The 20,494-nt window shown below is 34.9% G+C and overlaps 1 protein-coding gene across 1 annotated transcript in view; it reads right to left on the bottom strand.

Moving 5' to 3' along the window:
• The window catches only part of LOC137007887 (A disintegrin and metalloproteinase with thrombospondin motifs 14), a 101,506-nt gene that overhangs the window by 7,643 nt on the left and 73,369 nt on the right, over positions 1 to 20,494 (bottom strand). The window contains exons 7-17 of the mRNA XM_067369585.1: positions 17,519 to 17,624; positions 15,184 to 15,327; positions 14,846 to 14,978; positions 14,628 to 14,741; positions 12,738 to 12,886; positions 12,478 to 12,650; positions 7,118 to 7,251; positions 6,855 to 6,978; positions 3,534 to 3,614; positions 1,190 to 1,356; positions 945 to 1,110 (exon numbers count right to left, since the gene is read on the bottom strand). Of these exons, the coding sequence (XP_067225686.1) occupies positions 945 to 1,110; positions 1,190 to 1,356; positions 3,534 to 3,614; positions 6,855 to 6,978; positions 7,118 to 7,251; positions 12,478 to 12,650; positions 12,738 to 12,886; positions 14,628 to 14,741; positions 14,846 to 14,978; positions 15,184 to 15,327; positions 17,519 to 17,624 (1,491 nt within the window). The remainder of the gene's footprint in view (positions 1 to 944; positions 1,111 to 1,189; positions 1,357 to 3,533; positions 3,615 to 6,854; positions 6,979 to 7,117; positions 7,252 to 12,477; positions 12,651 to 12,737; positions 12,887 to 14,627; positions 14,742 to 14,845; positions 14,979 to 15,183; positions 15,328 to 17,518; positions 17,625 to 20,494) is intronic.

The following is a 20,494-nucleotide window of genomic DNA, read 5'->3' as shown; positions in this document are numbered from 1 at the left end:
AGGACTAGTTCACCAAAGTAGTTTTTTGAAATAATCTCCAATATTTAACGAACGATTCGATGGACAGAAGCGGTCCTAGAGACAAAGTTACTTATAGTTCTACCATGTTACAAAGTTGTGGGTGTGTGCATAAAATCGTGCGATACACAATCTTTTACAAACGTGAAAAAGCAAAGGCACCCTCTGGTGGCCGATTTCTTAATTTCTCACAGCCCTCTAGAGTTTCATTCTGATTGGCCTCCGTTAACCTTGTCTGATAGCTGCTTCATTGGCCGATGGCGGACATGTTTTTTGAAATACATCAATGTCCTCATAGACAATCATGACACATTGGACAAAGACACTGTATGCCAATTTTCAAGTCAATAACTACTTCATCAAACAATGAAGTAGTTATTAGCCATTTTCATGTTTTTTTTTTCCTGTTATAGCGCCACCAAGTGGCCAGTCGCTGCATCCTTTCTCACACAATCACAGAATGAGCTCTATCATAGATGTGCCAAATTTGGTGAAAATATCTTATTCCGTTCACAAGTTATAGCCATTTTAGTAAAAGTGGCTCCGCCCACTTTGAATGTTTTGGCGGCGCTTAGAGACCGTGAATCAAAATTTCAACTTTTTTTTATAATTATTGAAAATCAGACTCCAGAGAATCTCACTGCACTGATTTGGTTCTGATCGGGCCAAAAAACAAGGACTAGTTCAGAAAAAGTAGGTTTTTCAAAACATCCAAAATACCAGAAAATTTAAAGGAATCCAAGGCATGCATTTTGTCCGTCGTGACCAAGGATTCCGACAAACCATTTCGTACTTTGATCACTGTATCAGATTTATCAATTATTAAATAAATGCAGCCTTGGTGAGCAGAAGACAATTCTTTCAGAAACATTAAGACTTAATTATTCCAAATGTTTGGCTGCTAGTGTAATAATCCTCTCACACACCTCCTCCGCAGGGTTTGGAGCACTGCGACCAGCTCTTCAGCGCCCACTCGTACGTGTCCAGTTCGGCCAGCAGCACGTTGTTGTTGGTGATGACCGGCAGAAGATCTTCATGAATGATGTACTTGTAGCTCAGGCTGATCTTGGTGTCCTCTGCCTGCGGCACGACCTGCTCAGAGCGACAAACTCAAACTCAACACTCGCTGCATCAACTCAATCGAACCGTAGAAGCGCTACGCCACTCTTACCAGCACCACGATGGCTTCGTGCAGCGGCCCGACGGTCTTCAGCGATTCTTTGCTGCTCAATGCCGCTGAATATTCCCACTCCAGGCCGTTCTCAATGAAGGTCTTGGACGTGGTTTCTTCTCCCTTGGCGTTCAGGATGAAATTGCCAGTGACCTGGTTTTTAACGGCTGAGGAAGACAAGCATGGACAGAAGAGAATATTAGGGGTTCAATACAACATTTGAACAGTCTGAAAGACAAGAAAGACTGAAGATAATCAATATACTGCAGTAGATGTTAGTTTTTAAAAACTGTAAGTGAAACAGCAGGTTTCAAACTGAAGAATACTGCAAGAATACTGCATATTTTAAGGTGTCTTTGTTACAGTGTAATTCTATATTTAAGTACTGAGCAATATTAATTAACAACATGTACTTACTATAGGGTTAGGGTTTGGTTGAGGGTTATTTGCATGCAATTATGCATAATTACTATGGTAAGTACATGCAACATATGTAACAATGACATTGTAAAATAAAGTGTTACCTTATCTTCCATTTTTAATGTTTATTTCAATTTTGTGTAAAATATCTTATCTGGTAACACTTTATTTTACAGTGCAATAGTTACACGTTACTACATGTACTTACTATAGTAATAACAGTAAATTATGCATAATTACAAGTAACTAACCCTAAACCAAACCCTAACTGTAACTCTATAGTAAATTTGTGTAGTTAATTAATAGTACTCAGTACTTATTTGAGTAATTACAATGGAACTACGGCACAAAAAATAAAGTGTAACATCTTATTTTATAATATTAATTATAATATCTTATTATACTATTCAAGTTTTTATTAATATTGTGAATTGTTTTTTATTTTAGATTTTCAATTTTCATTTTATTTTTTATACTTAATTTAAGTTTAAGTAATTGCAATCTTTTTTTAAATTTTAATTATGTTTTAGTATTTTTATTTAGTTTTATTTTAATTTTATTTCAGTTTTAGCCATTTTATTACTTCAGTTTTACTTCATTTTCTAATCTTCATTTAATTTTTCATGTAATATTGGTTTTATTTAATTTCAGTTAACGAAAATGTTTTTAATAGTTTTATAAACTTATTTTATTTCAGTTAGTTGCCAAGACAACATATTTAATTTTAATTTAAAGCTTTCCATCTAATATTTATTTATTGTATTTCAGTTAATGGAAAGTTAAAGGATTAGTTCACTTTCAAATTAAAATTTCCTGATAATTCACTCACCCCCATGTCATCCAAGATGTTCATGTCATTCTTTCTTCAGTCGAAAAGAAATTTTGAAAAAGGTTTTTGATGAAAACATTCCAGGATTTTTCTCCATATAGTGGACTTCAAGGTCGTTGAAGGTCAAAATTACACTTTACAGCGATCCCAGACGAGAAATAAGGGTCTTATCTAGAGAAACCATCACTCATTTTCTAAAAAAAATATTATTTTATACATTTTAACCATAAATGCTCATCTTGAACTAGCTCTCTTCTTCTTCTCTGTTTGAATTCTGGCAGTGTAGACACTGTTAAGTGTATTACTGCTCTCCACAGGTCAAAGTTTGAACTAAATTGTCATATACAATATGCTAGTGCAAGTATATAACAATTAGTTCAAACTTTGACCTGTGGAGGGCAGTGATACACTTAGCAGTGTCTACACTGCCAGAATTCAAACAGAGAAGAAGAAGAAAGCTAGTTCAAGATGAGCATTTATGGTTAAAATGTATAAAATAATATTTTTTTTAGAAAATGAGTGATGGTTTCTCTAGATAAGACCCTTATTTCTCGTCTGGGATCGTGTAGAACGATTTGAAGCTGCATTGAAACTGTAATTTTGACCTTCAACCATTTGAACCCCATTGAAGTCCACTATATGGAGAAAAATCCTGGAATGTTTATCAAAAACCTTCATTTCTTTTCGACTGAAGAAAGAAAGACATGAACATTCTTGGATGACATGGGGGTGAGTAAATTATCAGGAAATTTTCATTTGAAAGTGAACTAATCCTTTAACACCTACACTACAAATAATAGCAAAATATTAGTCTTTCTTTATTGTAGTAAAATGAAACTTTACATTAAAACACTTCAGTGAAGAAGACTCTAAGCAGGAGCTTCAGGGATGTAAAACAAAGGAAAGAAATAAACAAAGAAAGAAAGAAAAACTGCTTAAGTCAAGCTGTCTGGGAATTTAAAATGGTACAAGCATACAGACAAAGCATGATGGGAAGGCAGTAATTGGTCTCAGTAGGGTGCACGACTGCCTTGAGTTTGTGCCGCTGGAGAAAAACACTGACTCCTTCCGAAACATCCACAGGTACAAACTCACCAATTACGTGAGGCGACGTCTCATTCTCCTCAATCACAATGTGTCGAGCGCCAGCAGGAATATCAAACATCTTCAGCAAGCCTAACAAACAGAGCGAGAGCTCAACAAACAGCACACAGAGGACAGGTCCAGCTCAGAAAAAATCATCAATTCAAGGTTCCGTTTGTTAACATTAGTTACTAACAATGAAAAACACTGTAATATTTTTCATTAAAATCAAAAGTTGTATCTTTTAATATTATTTAATGCACCTGAGCTAAAATGAACTAACAATGAACAGCAATTTTAGTAAATAACATTAACAAAGATGAATAAATATTGTAAAAAATGTATAGCGCACTATTAGTTCATGCTGGTTAATGCATTAGCTAATGTTAACTAATGGGACCTTACTGTAAATTGCTACCATAATATGAAACTCTGATGATGAGGCATGTGTGTTCACTAAGACAGAAATACTACTGTAGTAAGTAACTAGATTTAAAAGTTTCTTGACAAACTTTGATGTTGGCTTGATAAAGTCTGAAAGTTTTATAAGCTTTAAAGGGTTAGTTCACCTAAAAATGAAAATTCTGTCATTAATTACTCACCCTCATGGAGTTCCACACCTGTAAGTCCTTCGTTAAGCTTCAGAACACAAATTAAGATATTTTTGATGAAATCCGATGGCTCCGTGAGGCCTTCTTAGGGAGCAATGACATTTCCTCTCTCAAGATCCATTAGTGTGCTAAAAACATATTTAAATCAGTTCATGTGAGTACAGTGGTTCAGTATTAATGTTATAAAGCGACGAGAATATTTTTAGTGCGGCAAAAAACAAAATAACGACTTATTTAGTGATGGCCGATTTCAAAACACTGCTTCAGGAAGCATCGGAGCACAATGAAACTGCGTGTCAAATCAGCGGTTCGGAGCTCCAAAGTCACGTGAAATCGGCCATCAGTATATAAGTCGTTATTTTGGGGTTTTTTGCCGCACCAAAAATATTCTCGTCGCTTTATAATATTAATATTGAACCACTGTACTCACATGAACTGATTTAAATATGTTTTTAGTACATTAATGGATCTTGAGAGAGGAAATGTCATTGCTCCCTAAGAAGGCCTCACGGAGCCATCGAATTTCATCAAAAATATCTTGATTTGTGTTCCGAAGATTAACAAAGTTCTTATGAGTGTGAAACGGCATGAGGGTGAGTAATAAATTACATTGTTAACATGAATTAACATATTATAGCACACTGCTAGTATGAATTAGCATGCTTTGCTAGCATTTTTAACAGGTTGCTAGCATGAATTAACATGTTTCAGCACATTGTTGGCATTAATTAGCAAATTGCAAGCATGTTTTAGCACATTGCTAACATGAACAAGCATGTTTTAACATGTTGCTAACATGTTTTGCCACATTGTTAACATGATTTAGCTCATTGGTGACATTTTGTTTTGTCGCTAGCATGATTTACCATGTTGATAGCACGTTTTACCACATTGCTAGCATTATGATTTAACATGTTGATAACGATTTACCACATAAGTAACATGAATTACCATGTTGCTAACAAATTTTTAACACATTGCTACCATGAATTAACACATTGCTAGTATGTTTTAGCACATTGTTAGCATGAATTAGCATGTTAGTAGCATGTTTTAACATGTTGTTACATGAATTAGCATGTTGCTAGGATGATTTAGCATTTTTGCTAACATGTTTTAACATGGTGTTAACATGAATTAACATGCTCCTAGCATGATTTAACATGTTGCTATCATAATTTAGCATGTTGTTAGCATGCTTTACCACATTGCTAGAATGAATTAGCATGTTTGCTAACATTTTTTAACACATTGCTAACATGAATTAGCATGTTGTTAGCATGATTTAACATGTTTGCTAACATGTTGTCCTAGGATAGTCATTAAGCTTTGCTAGTGACAGACAGCTTAAATCATGTTGTACAAAATTTTTTGCCCCCTCAATGAAAGTCAATGGGACTCTTCGTAGTTTAGTTCGTCCGTTTAACAAAAAACGGATCAGTTAGAAAGATTTAGCACACCGAGTCAGAAGAGTCTCATGCTACCATGAATTAGCACATTGGTAACATGTTTAAACACATTGCTAGCATGAATTAGCATGTTGCTAGCACGATTTACCATTTTGCTGACATGTTTAACACGTTGTTAACATGAATTAACATGCTGCTAGCACAATTTAGCATGTTGCTAGTAGATTTTACCACATTGCTAGTATTAATTAGCATGTTTGCTAACATGAACTAGTATGATAGCATTATTTAACATGTTGATAACATGTTTTACCTTATAACTAGCATGAATTAGCATGTTTTTGCTAACATGTTTTAACATGTTGCTAGCATGAATTAAACTTTTTTGCTAACATGTTAAAATGAATCAACAAGCTGCTAGATTTGCATGGTTTAGCATGTTGTTAGCATGCTTTACCATTTTGCTAGAATGAATTAGCATTTTTCTAGCTTGTTTTAACAAATTGCTTGCATGAATTAAAATGTTGTTAACATGATTTAACATTTTTCCTAACATGTTTGACATGTCGTTAACATGAATTAACATGCTGTTAACATTATTTAACATTTTGCAAGCATATTTTATCACATTGCTAGAATTAATTATCATGATAACAACATGCTAATTCATGCTAGTAATGTGTTAAAACATGCTAGCAAACATGCTTATTCATTCAAGCGATATGGTAAAGCATGCTAATAAAATGCTAAATAATGTTAGCAGCATATGGATTCATGTTAACAACATGTTATCAAAATGCTAACTCGTGCTATCAACCTGTTAAAACATGCTAATTCATGCAAATTATATGGTAAAACATGTTATCAAAATGCTAAATCATGTAGATGATAGCATGATTTAGCATGTTGATAACGTGTTTTAATGAATTAGTATGTTAGCATGATTTAACATGTTGCTAGCATGTTTTACCACATTTCAAGCATGAATTAACATGTTTTAGCATGTTGTCCTAGGATAGTCATTAAGCTTTGCTAGTGACACATGGCTTAAATCGTATTGCACAAATGTTTTGGCCCCCTCAATGAAAGTCTATGGGACTTTTAGTAGTTTAGATCATCCGTTTAACGAAAAACAGTCTGATCAGTTAGAAAAGTTTCAGGACACCGAGTCAGAACAGTCTGAAGGTCTGGGAAGAAGAAGAAGCTAGGCTGGCTTTATCAAGCCAACATAATTATCAGGTCTTGATGACAGGCTGTCAGGCTCGTCTGTGTTTGTTCAGAGGACGGCAGCAGCTGAATGTTTGAGTTTGTACCTGTCTTCTTCGGAGTTTTGGTGAGCGTGAGTTTGACGGTGCGACAGTGCGAGTTGTCACCCTCACATACGCCGCATTTATCCTCCTGTTTGTACGATCCAACCTCCTTATCGCAGCCGACATGCTGAGAGAGAGACGGAAGGACATATCATTCATATCCCATCATTCCTGATATGGCTGATGGGTGACAGTATAGACATTATACAGTTTGACAACTCTTATGTTACACAATAATGTGTGTGTGTGCATGATGTGATTCTCACCAGACACTCTCCTCGAGCGCAGACGCTGAACAGGTCAGTGTAACTGCAGCGTGTCCCATCATGCATCACCTGGTTCATGAAGACGACTTCACCCGTCTCTTTAGAGCGACAGCTCAACTCGCACTTATGGGCCTCTGAAATGCAAAAACAGCCATCAGCATTTAACCTCTGACGACACCATAAAAACAGCCCTGTGTTGATGTGCTACAGTATGTAAAGATAGGGCAAAAATGATCTCGCCTCTTTACAGACTTACATTACAGTCACTTTTAAATGTAGAGATGAGCTCAAAGCTGCAGATATGAACTAAAACAGTGGTTCCCCAAACTTTTTAGCCTGGAGTACCCCCTGAATGGATTACCATCCTTCCGCATACCCCCTCTCTTTCACTTAGACTGCAGTCACACCTTTACCGTTAAGGGACAATATTTGCCCCCTAAATTGATTTTCCAGTGCATATTTTTACCTTTATGAATAACTTTATAAAATAAATAACGTTTTAAATAAAAATGTTCAATAGAGAAATATGCAATGATGGTAAAACCAAGAAAAACGTTTAAATATTAAACTAAAACCACCAGTAGGTGGCAGCAAGTCACTGTTTTTATGAGTGAGTCATCGAGTCAGTAACGAAGCAAGTGGCTGTGAATGAATCATTGAATCATTGACTCTCACGATTTGTTCAAAGCCGCAGAATTGTTTGTGAAACAGACGTGTGTTGAAGTTCTGCTGTGGTTTTCGTTAGAACTATTATTTCATTGCAAAACAGAGTAAATACTGACAGTACTGTGTTTAAAATGTACGTTTTGTTTTTTAACCTGTTGTCACGTTTGCAGTCATGTGGATACTTGGGAACAATTGCGTTCTTGCTTGTTCTCATCATTAAATACAAGAACTCACACAAGGTATGTTTTTGTATCGGAGAAAGTTTGAGACTTAAATCAAAATGAATCCACTATCTGTGTCTATATTTGTTCTTCATGCGAGCAAGTGATAAATCCCCACTTTTACAAAGGTGCATTGTTGAGAACGGCAGTAATTTAGTGCGATTTAAGGCAGCAGACTGCATGCAATCTATCATATGCATGCTGCTTGTGTGGATACAGTCATTTTTGACTGCAAACGATAAGGTAATTTGATTAAATGTACTGGATTTACGGCATTTTGGTAGTTGGAAAAACATGCTCGGATTTAATATTACTTTAAGGTAGAATTAAATTAATTACTCAGCCTTTTGTTCGCGTACCCCCCTTTGTCACCTCCCGAACCCCCAGGGGTATGCAGTTTGGGAACCACTGAACTAAAAGACACAGAAGTATTTTCAAAGGGTCTGTCTCTATAATTAAAGCACCGCTGCAAAATAAAAGCATCTTCTAAATGACTACCTAATTACTCTCAAGCAGATGAGAGAAGTACAAAAGAGAGACATGCATCTCAAGATGAGACGTGACGTCAGCTCAAGATAAAATATGCTATATGTGGATGTATAGAGTGTTTGTCTTCCTCACAGTCTCTTTATTTTCTCTATCCTGTTTCTGCCAGGAACACTGTGTTCCTGCATCGCACTCGTGTCTGTGGTGAATTCAGCCGTTTTAGGGTCACAGTGAGACTTGAGCTTTTTCTGAGAGATTTAATACACTGGGCATCAGGAGCAGAAACGAACCGGGCAACAAGAGGGAAAAAATGACCCAGGTTTTTAAAAAGAGTGGGAAAAAAAACTTTCCGTTTTTAACATAGTGTTTAAAAATTTGCGGTTGGTAAATGATTTATTGACGTCTCTTCATTTATTTTATCAAAAATACAGTAAAAACAGTGAAATATTATTACCATTTCAAATAGCTGTTTTGTAGAAAAGCTTGAAATAAAAAATAAAAAAGGTAATTGCAACTTTAATTTTTTTTCTGCAAAGTGCGAGTTATAAAGTCAGAATTGCGAGTTAATTCTGACTTTTTTCTCGCAACTGACTTTTCTTGCAATTGTGAGTTTATATTGCGCAATTCTGACTTTGCGCAATTCTATAACACATAATTATGTTTATATCTCACAATTCTGAGAAAAAAGTCAGCATTGCAACTTTAGACATCGCAATCGACTTTTTCCTCAGAATTCTGACTTTTTTCTCGCAATGACCTTTTTTCTCACAACTGACTTTTCTTGCAATTTTGAGTTTATATTTCACAATTCTGAGAAAAAAAGTCAGAATTGCATGATAAAACTCGCAACTGCGAGGGAAAAAAGTCATAATTGCAACTTTATAACTTGCATTTTGCGGGGGGAAAAAATGAAAGAATTGCGTGACTTTATATCTCGCAACTCTGAATATATCACTCAATTCGGACTTTATATCTCACAATTCTGACATTATATCTCGCATTTCTGAATAGATCACTCAATTCTGACTTTATATCTCGCAATTCTGACTTTATAACTCACAATTCTGACTTTATAACTCACAATTCTGACTTTATATCTCACAATTCTGACTTTATATCTCGCAATTCTGACTTTATATCTCGCAATTCTGACTTTATAACTCACAATTCTGACTTTATATTTCGCAATTCTGACTTTATATCTCGCAATTCTGACTTTATATCTCGCAATTCTGACTTTATATCTCGCAATTCTGACTTTATATCTCGCAATTCTGACTTTATAACTCACAATTCTGACTTTATATCTCGCAATTCTGACTTTATATCTCGCAATTCTGACTTTATATCTCACAATTCTGACTTTATATCTCACAATTCTGACTTTATAACTCACAATTCTGACTTTATATCTTGCAATTCTGACTTTATATCTCGCAATTCTGACTTTATAACTCACAATTCTGACTTTATAACTCGCAATTCTGACTTTATAACTCACAATTCTGACTTTATATTTCGCAATTCTGACTTTATATCTCGCAATTCTGACTTTATATCTCGCAATTCTGACTTTATATCTCGCAATTCTGACTTTATGTCTCGCAATTCGACTTTATATCTTGCAATTCTGACTTTATAACTCACAATTCTGACTTTATATCTCGCAATTCTGACTTTATATCTCGCAATTCTGACTTTATAACTCACAATTCTGACTTTATAACTCACAATTCTGACTTTATATCTCGCAATTCTGACTTTATATCTCGCAATTCTGACTTTATATCTCGCAATTTTGACTTTATATCTCGCAATTCTGACTTTATAACTCACAATTCTGAATAGATCACTCAATTCAACCTTTATATCTCGCAATTCGACTTTATATCTTGCAATTCTGACTTTATAACTCACAATTCTGACTTTATATCTTGCAATTCTGACTTTATAACTCACAATTCTGAATAGATCACTCAATTCTGACTTTATAACTCACAATTCTGACTTTATATCTTGCAATTCTGACTTTATAACTCGCAATTCTGACTTTATAACTCACAATTCTGACTTTATATCTCGCAATTCTGACTTTATATCTCGCAATTCTGACTTTATATCTCGCAATTCTGACTTTATATCTCGCAATTCTGACTTTATGTCTCGCAATTCGACTTTATATCTTGCAATTCTGACTTTATAACTCGCAATTCTGACTTTATAACTCACAATTCTGACTTTATATCTCGCAATTCTGACTTTATATCTCGCAATTCGACTTTATATCTTGCAATTCTGACTTTATAACTCACAATTCTGACTTTATAACTCACAATTCTGACTTTATATCTCGCAATTCTGACTTTATATCTCGCAATTCGACTTTATATCTTGCAATTCTGACTTTATAACTCACAATTCTGACTTTATATCTCGCAATTCTGACTTTATATCAGGCAGTTCTGACTTTATATCTCGCAATTCTGACTTTATATCTCGCAATTCTGACTTTATAACTCACAATTCTGACTTTATATCTCGCAATTCTGACTTTATATCTCGCAATTCTGACTTTATATCTCGCAATTCTGACTTTATAACTCACAATTCTGACTTTATATCTCGCAATTCTGACTTTATATCTCGCAATTCTGACTTTATATCAGGCAATTCTGACTTTATATCTCGCAATTCTGACTTTATATCTCGCAATTCTGACTTTATAACTCGCAATTCTGACTTTATATCTTGCAATTCTGACTTTATAACTCACAATTCTGACTTTATAACTCACAATTCTGACTTTATATCTCGCAATTCTGACTTTATATCTCGCAATTCGACTTTATATCTTGCAATTCTGACTTTATAACTCACAATTCTGACTTTATATCTCGCAATTCTGACTTTATATCAGGCAGTTCTGACTTTATATCTCGCAATTCTGACTTTATATCTCGCAATTCGGACTTTATAACTCACAATTCTGACTTTATATCTCGCAATTCTGACTTTATATCTCGCAATTCTGACTTTATATCTCGCAATTCTGACTTTATAACTCACAATTCTGACTTTATATCTCGCAATTCAACCTTTATATCTCGCAATTCTGACTTTATAACTCACAATTCTGACTTTATATCTCGCAATTCAGACTTTATATCTCGCAATTCTGACTTTATATCTCGCAATTCGACTTTATATCTTGCAATTCTGACTTTATATCTCACAAGTGCAAGATTAAATCCTGCAATTGTCAGATAAAAGGTTGCAATTACCTTTTTTATTTTTTAAATTAGTAGTGGAAACAAGCTTCCATAGTTTTCTATGTCAATATACAGTAAAGTATAATTTATTCCTGTGATCAAAGCTGAATTTTCAGCATCATTACTCCAGTCTTCAGTGTCACATGATCCTTCAGAAATCATTCTGATATGATGATTTACTGCTCAGGAAACATTTATGATTATTATCAATGTTGAAAACAGTTACTATTTTTGTGGAAACTGTGATACATTTTGTTTTTCAAGATTCTTTGATGAATAGAAAGTTAAAAACAACATTTATTTGAATAATAAGATAACGTGACATAAAAATTTAATGGTTATACGGTTAGAAAAAAATGCACAAATGCTCCAGAACAGGATTTCCTAAACTGGGGTTTGTGAATTGATGAAAAGCTAATAATTAATTAAAATGTAAAATTAAAATAAATCATTTTAAAATCAAAATAGAACGCTTACCAAAGAATGACTTATTTTTATATTTTAAATATATAAATATATATTATAAAATAGTACCAAAATATTAATTTAAACTATAAGATTAAAAAAAAAAAATTAAAAAAATTACTAAATAATTTAATTATTTCAAAAACAGTTTGGCTAACAAACAGTGTTTGGGAATCCCTGCTGCAGAAAATCAATTCCAAGATGCAAATATTAATATCTAAAAGAGAAAGGGAGTGAGACGTGTTTCTCTCACCATCAGGGTGTTCGTACGGCAGCCACGTGTGTTTGACGTTATTGTGGTATTTGTTGCTGCGCTGGACGCACTGCTGCGCTCTGAAGTCCTCGTACGGACCGGGACAGTCCTCGCTGTTACAGACCTGATAATCGAACGTTGAACCCGGACAATCACGACCTCCATACGCAGGACTACAGACACAGAGACAGGAGTCAGGGGAAATGAAGCACATCCTCAGAGCGGTCTCATTCACTCACAGGCTCGGTTTGTGAACGCACACAGGGTTGTTGCACTGGCGGCTGCGGGACCGGACGCCTCCTCCACAGGTACGGGAGCACGAGCCGAACTTTCCCCAGGAACTCCAGCCTCCGTCGTGACCGTAGGGCTGATGGGACGACCTCCAGATGCAGTGGCCTTTAAAACACCACTGCAACACACACATTAACTAGTATCACTAACTCACACCTGTACGCTATCATTGTGTCCTAAACCAGGTGCATATCGATGAAACTCTATTGTAATTGTTAAAATTTCCAAGGATCAGCATTCTCCCCTAAAAGTAATTGGGCAGATCAAATTGTAAGTTGGAGAGACTTGAAACTTTGAAGGCTGGTTGTACTCAGACCGTGTACAACGTCACCAAGACTCACCCCGATCGGCCTGACGGGGGCGCTGTAGTCGTCAAAAGTACGAAATGGCTCATAACTCCTAAACCGGATTCCCTTGTTGTTCATTGTAAAATTTTCAGGTATATTGGATTTTTTTTTTTTTTGAAAAAGCTACTTTTGTGGAACCAAACCAGTGCAGCAAGATTCTCTGGAGTCTGATCGTCAATAACTATAAAAAAAAGTTGAAATTTCGATTCACGGTCTCTAAGGGACGCCAAAACGTTTGAAGTGGGCAGAGCCACTTTTACTAAAATGGCTATAACTCGTGAACGGAATGAGATATTTTCACCAAACTTGGAACAAATGTGTATGGGCTCAATCTTTGGTCACGTGAAAAAGGATGCGGCGACTTGCCACTTAGTGGCGCTATAACAGGAAAAAAACATGAAAATGTCTATAACTTCTTCACCGTTAGTCCGATCGACTTGAAAATTGGCATGCGGCATCTTTCTCCAAGCTGCCATGATTGTCTATGAGGACATTGACATATCTCAAAAAACATGTCTGTCATCAGCCAATGAAGATTGTGTAAAGGATTGTGTTTTGCGTAATTTTTGACACACGCCCACAACATTTGTACCACATGGTAGAACTCCTCATTCTGAGCAACTTTGTCTCTAGGACCGCCGCTGTCTATCAAATCGTTCATTAAATATTGGAGATTATTTCAAAAAACAACTTTGGCAAACTAGTCAAGTAACTGTCAAATAACTCGATAACTGTTAAAAAGCTTAATAAACCATATATTTCCTATGGTAAATTGCATGTATTGGCCTTAAAATGGTCTTTTCCATCTATGATCGAGATGGTTACAGGCTTGCTAATTAAAACATTATAATTTTTGGGCATGTACTTAAGCCTTAAACACAACAAACATTACATCTACAGTCTTCAGTGATGATTCACACAGAACATTATGAGGAAAGATGATTCATGCTTATTCTCCAAACCGCAATGCAAAAACTGACTTTATTACTCAGGATTTTTGTCTTGTTTTCCAGTACAAATATTATCTGATGCATTTACTGAATATGCAAAGTTATCGAGTCTTGCTTGCTAAAAAATATATCAAAATGAAGTGAGTTTTTCCTCTGAAATAAGTTTATTTTTCCAATCCAATTGGATTTGTTTTAATTTTGATGATTGTTTTCATTAAATACGACTTACTATCTTCAGTAATTTCGCTTTTCAAATAAAAGTCTCTTGATTTAAGAATGTTTAAATATTTATACTGGAAAACAAGACAACAATTACTTAGAAAAAGAGCATTTAAGAGATTTAGATAATGATCAGTTTTGTTCTAAGCAAGATTGTGCAACTCTTGAAAAGCATCGGTGAAGATATGATCGGTTGTTTGAAAAGACTCTGATTTCCAAATGTTGACGTCTCCAAAGCAATGTCAGTTTGTTCTTGAGCCAACCGAATATGTAATCATATTATAATCGTTGTGTGAGAAATATGATATGCCCATTGTGGCATTCAACTGACAAGAAGTCTCACCTTTCCCGGCGCACACTCTGTCCCGTCGACCGGCGGACCCTTCTTGGTCTTACAGAAGTACTGGTTATCAGGATGACTGCACCACAGCTGCTTACACGGGTCATACGTACGGAACTGGAGGAGGAGAGATAGAGCGCTGTCATATTTCATCAAAATGCAATAATGTACAGCTGCATGAAATTGAGTCTATATTCACAAAATCAGAGTTAAATACTTACAGCGGTGCACATCTTATAACCCACGCCAAAATCAAAGCGGCACTGCTCATCCATAGAGTAGTTTATCCCGGGAAGCTCCGTGAGTTTGGGCCATTTCAGCTCGAACGGATCATCCAGAAGACAGTCGTACGAGCTGAAAGAAACACAGCGGTTTGGGGAAGGTTTTATCAATGCATTGCTTAAAAACTCCACTCAAAAATACAAATTGTGTCTCAATTCACTCTCATGCTGGATGCAAAAGTTGATTTGCTGCATAATGTTTTAATATTGCATCATCTCCCAAATCCTCTCCAGAGATGCACAGAGGATCACTGCAGATATGAAGATCAGATTCTTACTGGATGTATCGATTGAGCTCCTGTTTGCTGCAGCGGGACCAGTGGTATCGGTGAAACGCGGCCTGGACGAGCGGAGCCATGATGCTGCCCATACTGGTCTCATCTGAACAGCGGTTCCCCTGACCGTCATGCTCCATACCCAGCCTGAAACATTCAACATAACCATCAAAATACTGCTCAATATAATCACGCAGAATGTCCGGTAAGATTCGTTTCAATGAATCAGTTCATTCCGACTCATTGATTCTTTCCTGTGCAGCATTTTATCTTTGTTTTGTGGTGAAAAATTAACTCTACTTACTGTAAATGCTGCTGTTCATGATTTATTAGTTGAATTTAACATAAATGAAAAGTCTCTTTTTATTCAGTATCCCGATTCAATTAGAAATGTGGAAGATAAATGCTTGGCAAACAGTGTTTATGTTCACGCAGCTTCTCACCACTGCTGTTGAACACATTTCTGCGTGTCGAGTCACGAGCGAGACACACTGTTCTGTCTGGATTCTGCTGACATCATGAATTGTGATGTGAAACAAGAGCTTCCAGGCAGGTCATGTGACTGCTGTCAGTGTTTATAGAGACACAACAAACATTACATCTACAGTCTTCAGTGATGATTCACACAGAACATTATGAGGAAAGATGATTCACGCTTTTTCTCCAAACCGCAATGCAAAAACTGACTTTTTTGTCTTGTTTTCCAGTACAAATATTATCTGATGCATTTACTGAATATGCAAAGTTATCGAGTCTTGTTTGCTAAACAAATATATCAAAATGAAGTGAGTTTATGCTTAAAACAAGAACAAATATCTGTCAGTGGGGTCAGAAAATAACCTTGTTTTTCCTTTGAAATAAGTTTATTTTTCTGATCCAAATGGATTTGTTTTAATTTTGATGATTGTTTTCATTAAATAAGACTTACTATTTCGCTTTTCAAATAAATATCTCTTGATTTAAGAATGTTTAGATATTTATACTGGAAAACAAGACAAAAATGACTGAGAAAATCATTTTTTTGCAGTTACGTAGGACCTGAAATGTGAAAACATAAAACATCTTGTGGCAAAAGCAGCAAGTGTTCATCATGTCCTACGGGGGACGCTATTGAGCAGCCAAGATAAGTTCATACTTATAGTTGTAATTATGATGTGCATCCAACTCATTTTATTCATAATACAATGGTCACGCTGAGCAATTTCATATTTTTACATACTTTCATGCACATTAGGCACATAATAGATGCTTTATGTATTTATCATAAATTATGTTTCATAAACTGGCTGAACAGGTGTCTTTTTCCTGGCAGCGCTTTGTTGCTATTTTTCATGAATATCAGACAAAATGCATGCAAACTAATTAGTGCAGGCAATAATTGCGGCCGACACTAATTTTCTTGTTGAATGGCATGCCTTCAACTCACGGCGTCTCAGAGCCTTCCTGCTAATTACAACAACACCGTTCATGTGCGCTCATCTCGTTAACATCATTGTAGAAAAGACTGCAAAAATGACTGGAAATTCATGCCAACTGGCTGTGCTTTACTGATATGATATTGCATACAGTAGTGTCCAAAAGTGAATTAGAAAAAATGACATCTTCAGCCAATATTATGTTAAAGATTTTCTAAGCATATTGTGTAGTCGTCAATTGTTTTATTTTTGATAATAGTTGAATGAAACATGACAAATTGTGAGAGTTTTTGGCTGACATACAAAGAAATTATGAACACATGCAAAAAAAAAAAAAAGAGAACTAATGAAATATTAATAACTGATTATGTTGTTTGTTGTCAATATTTGCTTTTTCCTGTCAGCTTTTTGTTTTTCTATGTATTTTTTTTTGCATAGTAAAATAAAACTTGCTCTAGTGCCTTTCTTGCCAAATAATTCTGAAATTCATATATATATATATATATATATATATATATATATATATATATATATATATATATATATATATATATATATATAAAATAATTATATAATAATATAATATAATATATATATATATATATATATATATATATTATATAATTATAATTTTATATATATGTATTATACTTTATTCTTTTTTATTTTTATATTTTGTCAGATAAATAACTCAATAAAGGTTTTTACTGTTGTAAAAAAAAAAAAAAAAAAAAAAAAAAATATATATATATATATATATATATATATATATATATATATATATATATATATATATATATATATATAATATATATATTTCCCTCATATTTTGATGGTTAAATTGAGTTCATTATAAACAAACATCACTTTCGGCCACTACTGTACACACAGCTGTCGACTTTGAAACGCAGATGTAAACTCACACGTGTCCGGTTTCATGCGCCACCACAAAGGCCGAGGAAAAGCCGTCTTCGTGGTTCAGCGTGCAGCTCCGCAGCGGGTGGCACATGCCCGTTACTGGGGCGTAACCTGGGCGACAGAGATCAAAGGGAAAAGATGATGAACTGGAATGCGGGACATTCTAGAAGTCAGATCTGTTCCATTTGGAACGTCTAAGATTCCTTCTGTTCAAAGAGCCACTGGGTCACAGTCAAATCAGACACATTTAAACACACACACGTGGCCTCCAAACTTTTCCAAACATCACTTCATGGTTCCTGCCTTCATTTAAGTACAATTCTGAACTTAAAATATGATTATTCAAAAAAGAACCATTCTCTGTTTTTCTTGTTTCAAAACCAAGTGAGCTGTCGGATAAGCAGGATTTTAAGGCATATTTGAAAGCTGCTCGAAAAGATGTCAAGGTGCCTTCAAAGTGAACTTCTTTAGCAAGAAAGCAAACCTAAAATGCACTGAGACGAAAAGCTGAGCAATGTTGTAATCACACACTTCTGTTACAAAAGTTTGGGGTCGGACTCTTCTGCTCACCAAAGTGGCATTTATTTGATAAAAAATACAGTAAAAACTGTAAAAATAGTGAAATATTATTACAATTTAAAACAGCTGTTTTCTATGTGAATATATTGTAAATTATTTAAAAAAAACTGTAATTTATTCCTGTGATCAAAGCTGAATTTTCAGCATCGTTACTCCAGTCTTCAGTGTCACATGATCCTTTAGAAATCATTCTGATATGATGATTTGCTGCTCAATAAACATTTATGATTATCAATGATGTGCTGCTTCATATTTCTGTGGAAACTGTGAGACATGATGAGCAATTTTGTATTTCTCATTTTCACTCATGTTAGGCAGAAAATGTCAACCATTGTCATGCTTCATGAACTTTTCCTTGCAGCCCTTTATCACTATTCTTTATAAATAATCCATAATCAAAATGTATGCATTTGTATGCATTATGTATAGTTTTGCTTATGTTGTTGTTTCAATCGGCATAATATCTGAATATGTCTGAAAAAAAAAGCCATCATGCTGATAAATGAGAAATTCCTCAAACATTGTGATGTGTTTCTATAAGGGTAAATCTACAGAGCCCTGCATATGACACGCAGGGGAAAAAAAGTAAATCGTGCACACGATTTACTAATTCGTTCCCTCAGTTTGCTAAATCGCGCAGAACATTTACTATTTTGTTCCCTCTATTTGCTAAATTGCGTGGACAATTTACTATTTTCGTTCCCTCAATTTGCTAAATTGTGCGGATGATTTCAAGTTAGTTCCCTCGATTTGCTAAATTGCATCGACAGATTACTATTTCGTTCCCTCAATTTGCTAAATTGCATGGACAATTTACTATTTAATTCCATTGATTTGCTAAATTGCATCGACAGATTACTATTTCGTTCCCTCAATTTGCTAAATTGCGTGGACAATTAACTATTTAATTCCATTGATTTGCTAAATTGCGTGCACAATTTACTATTTCGTTCCCTCAATTTGCTAAATTGCGTGGACAATTTACTATTTCGTTCTCTTGATTTGCTAAATTGCATCGACAATTTACTATTTCATTCCCTCAATTTGTTAAATTGTGTGGACAATTTACTATTTCGTTCCCTTGATTTGCTAAATTGCATCGACAATTTACTATTTTGTTCCCTCGATTTGCTAAATTGCGTGGACAATTTACTATTTCGTTCCCTTGATTTGCTAAATTGCATCGACAATTTACTATTTCGTTCCCTTGATTTGCTAAATTGCGTGGACAATTTACTATTTCGTTCCCTTGATTTGCTAAATTGCATCGACAATTTACTATTTCATTCCCTCAATTTGCTAAATTGCGTGGACAATTTACTATTTCGTTCCCTTGATTTGCTAAATTGCATCGACAATTTACTATTTCGTTCCCTTGATTTGCTAAATTGCGTGGACAATTTACTATTTCATTCCCTCAATTTGCTAAATTGCGTGGACAATTAACTATTTCGTTCCCTTGATTTGCTAAATTGCATCGACAATTTACTATTTCGTTCCCTTGATTTGCTAAATTGCGTGGACAATTTACTATTTAATTCCATTGATTTGGTAAATTGTGTGCACAATTTAATATTTCGTTCCCTTGATTTGCTAAATTGCGTGGACAATTTACTATTTAGTTCCCTCGATTTGCTAAATTGCGTGGACAATTTACTATTTCGTTCCCTTGATTTGCTAAATTGCGTGGGCAATTTACTATTTCATTCCCTCAATTTGCTAAATTGCATCGACAATTTACTATTTCGTTCCCTTGATTTGCTAAATTGCGTGGACAATTTACTATTTCGTTCCCTTGATTTGCTAAATTGCGTGGGCAATTTACTATTCCGTTCCCTCGATTTGCTAAATTGCATCGACAATTTACTATTTCGTTCCCTCGAATTGCTAAATTGCGTGGACAATTTACTATTTCGTTCCCTTGATTTGCTAAATTGCATGGACAATTTACTATTTCATTCCATTGATTTGCTAAATTGTGTGGACAATTTACTATTCCGTTCCCTTGATTTGCTAAATTGTGTGGACAATTTAATATTTCATTCCATTGATTTGCTAAATTGTGTGGACAATTTACTATTCCGTTCCCTTGATTTGCTAAATTGTGTGGACAATTTACTATTCCATTCCCTTGATTTGCTAAATTGTGTGGACAATTTACTATTCCGTTCCCTTGATTTGCTAAATTGTGTGGACAATTTAATATTTCGTTCCCTTGATTTGCTAAATTGCGTGCACAATTTACTATTTCGTTCCCTTGATTTGCTAAATTGCGTGGACAATTTACTATTCCGTTCCCTTGATTTGCTAAATTGTGTGGACAATTTACTATTTCGTTCCCTCGAATTGCTAAATTGCGTGGACAATTTACTATTTCGTTCCCTTGATTTGCTAAATTGCGT

The sequence above is a fragment of the Chanodichthys erythropterus genome, chromosome 19 (assembly GCF_024489055.1).
Source record: "Chanodichthys erythropterus isolate Z2021 chromosome 19, ASM2448905v1, whole genome shotgun sequence".
Lineage (NCBI taxonomy): Eukaryota > Metazoa > Chordata > Actinopteri > Cypriniformes > Xenocyprididae > Chanodichthys > Chanodichthys erythropterus.
Note: the sequence above shows the minus strand (reverse complement) of the source record. Positions and strands in the feature narration are given on the sequence as shown.